Here is a 3,097-nt window from a genome sequence, read left to right as displayed (position 1 = left end):
CAATGAAGTAGGCAGGGGCATGGGAGAGGAAGACATTAACCCCCAGGGACATATCAGTGCAGGGGGTTGGGGGTTGTTCTTGAGTCTCCGTATCGGAGAATCAAGTCAGAAGGTAGAGAGACCCAGCCCCTGGGTGATGGATCGGGGAGATGGGGAAAGGGGCACCAAGATAAGGGCTTGCAAGTCCTGGGGTAAGTTGGGGGCACTCCACTAGCTGTCCTTGAGCAGCAGCTTCTCCTCAGGGCATCGGAAGGGACCAGGGGGACCTGCAGCTGCCAGCCTGGCACAGGCTTCAGGTGAGAGTTGGCGACAGGAGCGAAGGTCCAGGCGTCGAAGTCTCGGGCATCGGCGGAAGAGCGGTAGGCAGTGATCCGTGAGGAGGTGACAACCCGATAGGTTGAGGTGAACAAGGGTCTCGCGGAGCGGGGAGGTGGGGGCTGTGAGGAGGTGGACACTGGAATCCCCAACATGGGCACAGTGGCTGAGGTCAAGGGCACTGAGCTGGGGAGCATGGCGTAGGAGAAGGCGGAGGGAGGCATCTGTCAGCTCCAGGCCAGCCAGGCGCAGCTCAGCCACCCCATGCAGCCGTCCCCTGCTCTCTGTTTGTCCTGGTTTGGTGTCGGGTGGAGGCAACAGTAGCTCCCTGAGCTGGGAGTCCTTAACATCCTCAATCCAGCGGAGGTCCAAAAGGCGCAGCGCAGGCAATGAGGCTGAGCCCAATGCTGAGACTGAGAGCCAAGAGCAGCCTGAAAGCACCAGCTCCTGCAAGCCTTGTAGCCTGTTCAGGAGCCATATGAGCTGCTTCTTAGAAACTCCTGTCCAGCTGAGATCCAGGGCCCGGGGTTGCCGCCTAACCACACCACAAAGCATTGGTGGAGTTAGTGACTTCGTTCGGCTCAGGTCGATCCGGGGCCACAGATGCTTGTCATAGCACCATCGGCTCCAGGTCCGGCAGACCCTCATGCAGATGCACAATTCTCTGGGCCCGAGGTGCTGGAAGACTCGAAGCCAGGCAGCCCGTGGTAGAGGGTGGTCAGGCCCCGCTACCAAGGGCAACGTATCAGGCTCTGGGCTTGGTGGTGGCGGCCTCACCACATGTCTCTCAAGCTGTGGGGTGCGGGGTGGGGGTGCAGGACGCAAGGGCCAGGTCAGCAGAGGGCCCCCACTCCCAGGCTGCCAGGGCCGAGGGCCACCCCTGTTCTCCTTCTCCCCAGATTTGCCCCGGAGGGGGCGTTGCCCATTTCGGGCCTCCTCAGGGGCCTCATCCTTACTGAGGGACGTAGCTGATGAGTCTGAGTCTGAGGAAGATGGTGAGGTGTCTGGAACCCGCTGGAGCAACTGGCACATCCGCTTGAAACGCTCCAGCTTTTCCCGCTGTGGGGAAGGGGCTGGGGCTCCGGGACCCTCGGGAGATGCTGAAGGGTGCTTTTCTCTTCCTCGTTTTATCTTCTTCCTAGGTGTGGCGGGTTCATTCCCCACCTCTCTCTCCTTCTGCTTATGAGGGCCAGGGCCATCCTCTGAGGGAGCCCCTGGAGGCAGAGGGCCTTTTCGTAGGCGGAGGGGTGGTGGGAGCTCCTCGGTTAGCTTCCAGCCGCTTCCCAGCCCTGGCCCCTTCTCCCCATGGTCAGCTCTTCTGCGTCCAGGCCCCTCCCCAGAATCCTTGCGGGTCCTGCCTTCCTGGGTACACCGAGGACACTCCCAGCAGTTTGGTATCTCAGTGTTGATGACACTCTCGGCCCTTCCCATCTTGAGACAGCCTGGGTGGACGATCTCATTGCAGACTGTACACTCCATGAGGCTCAGAGCAAATTTCTCCTCTTCTCCCTCCACCGTGATCTCCTTTCCAGCCCCTCCACACAGCAAACACACAGCTGTGTGGGGCAGCACGGGAGCAGTACACTGGCGGAGCTGACAGGACTGCTTCAGTCGCCCGGGACCCCCGAACTTCTTCATGTCCCGGCAGAAGTGGCATTGTCCGCACTCGGTTCGAAGACAGGCCCGGCAGCGCCGGCAGCGGGTTCGGCGTTTGCGCGCTCCCGCCCCCGGCCCCCGGCCGCTGGACAACATTGGGGGCATCAGCAACGTCGAGGGCTGTATGAGGAAGAAAAATGTCAGGAAAAGTCAGCCTAGCTCTCTTTTCTCTGTTCCCTTCACTGCCTCCACAACAACTTCTGTCCAGTTCTCTCCCAATAGGGACTTACTTGAGAAGGTAGGTGGTACAGTGGATAGAATTCCAAGCCCCTTTCAGGAAGACTTGAGTCCAAATCTGGTCTGAGGCAATTGTTAGCTATGTGACCCTGAGCAAATCACTTAAAGTTGTTTGCCTCAGTTTCCTCACATGAAAAATGAGCCGGAGAAGAAAATGTCAACCCATTCCATTGTCTTTGCCAAGAAAACCCCAAATAGGGTCCCAAAGAGTCACACAGGACTGAAAAGACTGAACAGCAACAAAAGTAAGTTAGAGGAAGAAGAGATCAGCATGTCCCAAAGCAGTAGACTGTGTGGAAACATCTGGGGAATGAAGTGATCTTACAGCCAGTCATTCTCCTCTTAAATGATTTTCCATATAGTTGCCAAAACCCTTATGAATAAGGACCAGTAACGACCATGACAAACCCCTGTTTAAGATGCACTAATAAATAGTTCACTATTATGGCCCCATTTCATAAAATGTAAATTTCTTTATTTGGTTTATAAAACCCTTCGTAGACATGTTACAGCAAACGTGTCCAAGTTTCCCCCCCTCCCCCTTACAATTATCTCCTTCATATCATCTACATTCCAGAGAAAACTGGGCCATTTGCTGCTCCCAATAAATGATACTGCTTCCACCTCCCGACTTTGCACTGCTTTGAATTACTGTCTTCCTTCAAGACTCAACCTAAGGACCAACTTCTGCATTAAGAAGTCTTTCCTGATTCCCCCAGTTGTTAGTGCTCCCCCATATTACTTTAAAAGACAGTTAGATACGTAGAGATAAGGAGATAAAAGAAAGGGAGATAAATGAGAGGGAGGGAGACACAGAGAGACAGACAGACAGAGACAGATACAGACACAGAGATAGAGAGAGACACAGAGACAGAGACACAGAGTGTAT

The 3,097-nt window shown here is 55.2% G+C and overlaps 1 protein-coding gene across 1 annotated transcript; it reads right to left on the bottom strand.

Moving 5' to 3' along the window:
- Nucleotides 1-210: 210 nt before the first annotated feature.
- LOC118854514 (F-box/LRR-repeat protein 19-like) lies at nucleotides 211-2,085 on the bottom strand. The gene has a single exon (XM_036764880.1). The coding sequence runs from the start codon at nucleotides 2,074-2,076 to the stop codon at nucleotides 211-213; it is 1,866 nt and encodes a 621-aa protein (XP_036620775.1). The 5' UTR covers nucleotides 2,077-2,085.
- Between the last annotated feature and the right edge of the window lie 1,012 nt (nucleotides 2,086-3,097).

Source organism: Trichosurus vulpecula, chromosome 6 (genome assembly GCF_011100635.1).
Source record: "Trichosurus vulpecula isolate mTriVul1 chromosome 6, mTriVul1.pri, whole genome shotgun sequence".
NCBI classification, from domain to species: domain Eukaryota; kingdom Metazoa; phylum Chordata; class Mammalia; order Diprotodontia; family Phalangeridae; genus Trichosurus; species Trichosurus vulpecula.
This window is presented reverse-complemented; position numbering and strand designations above follow the sequence as displayed.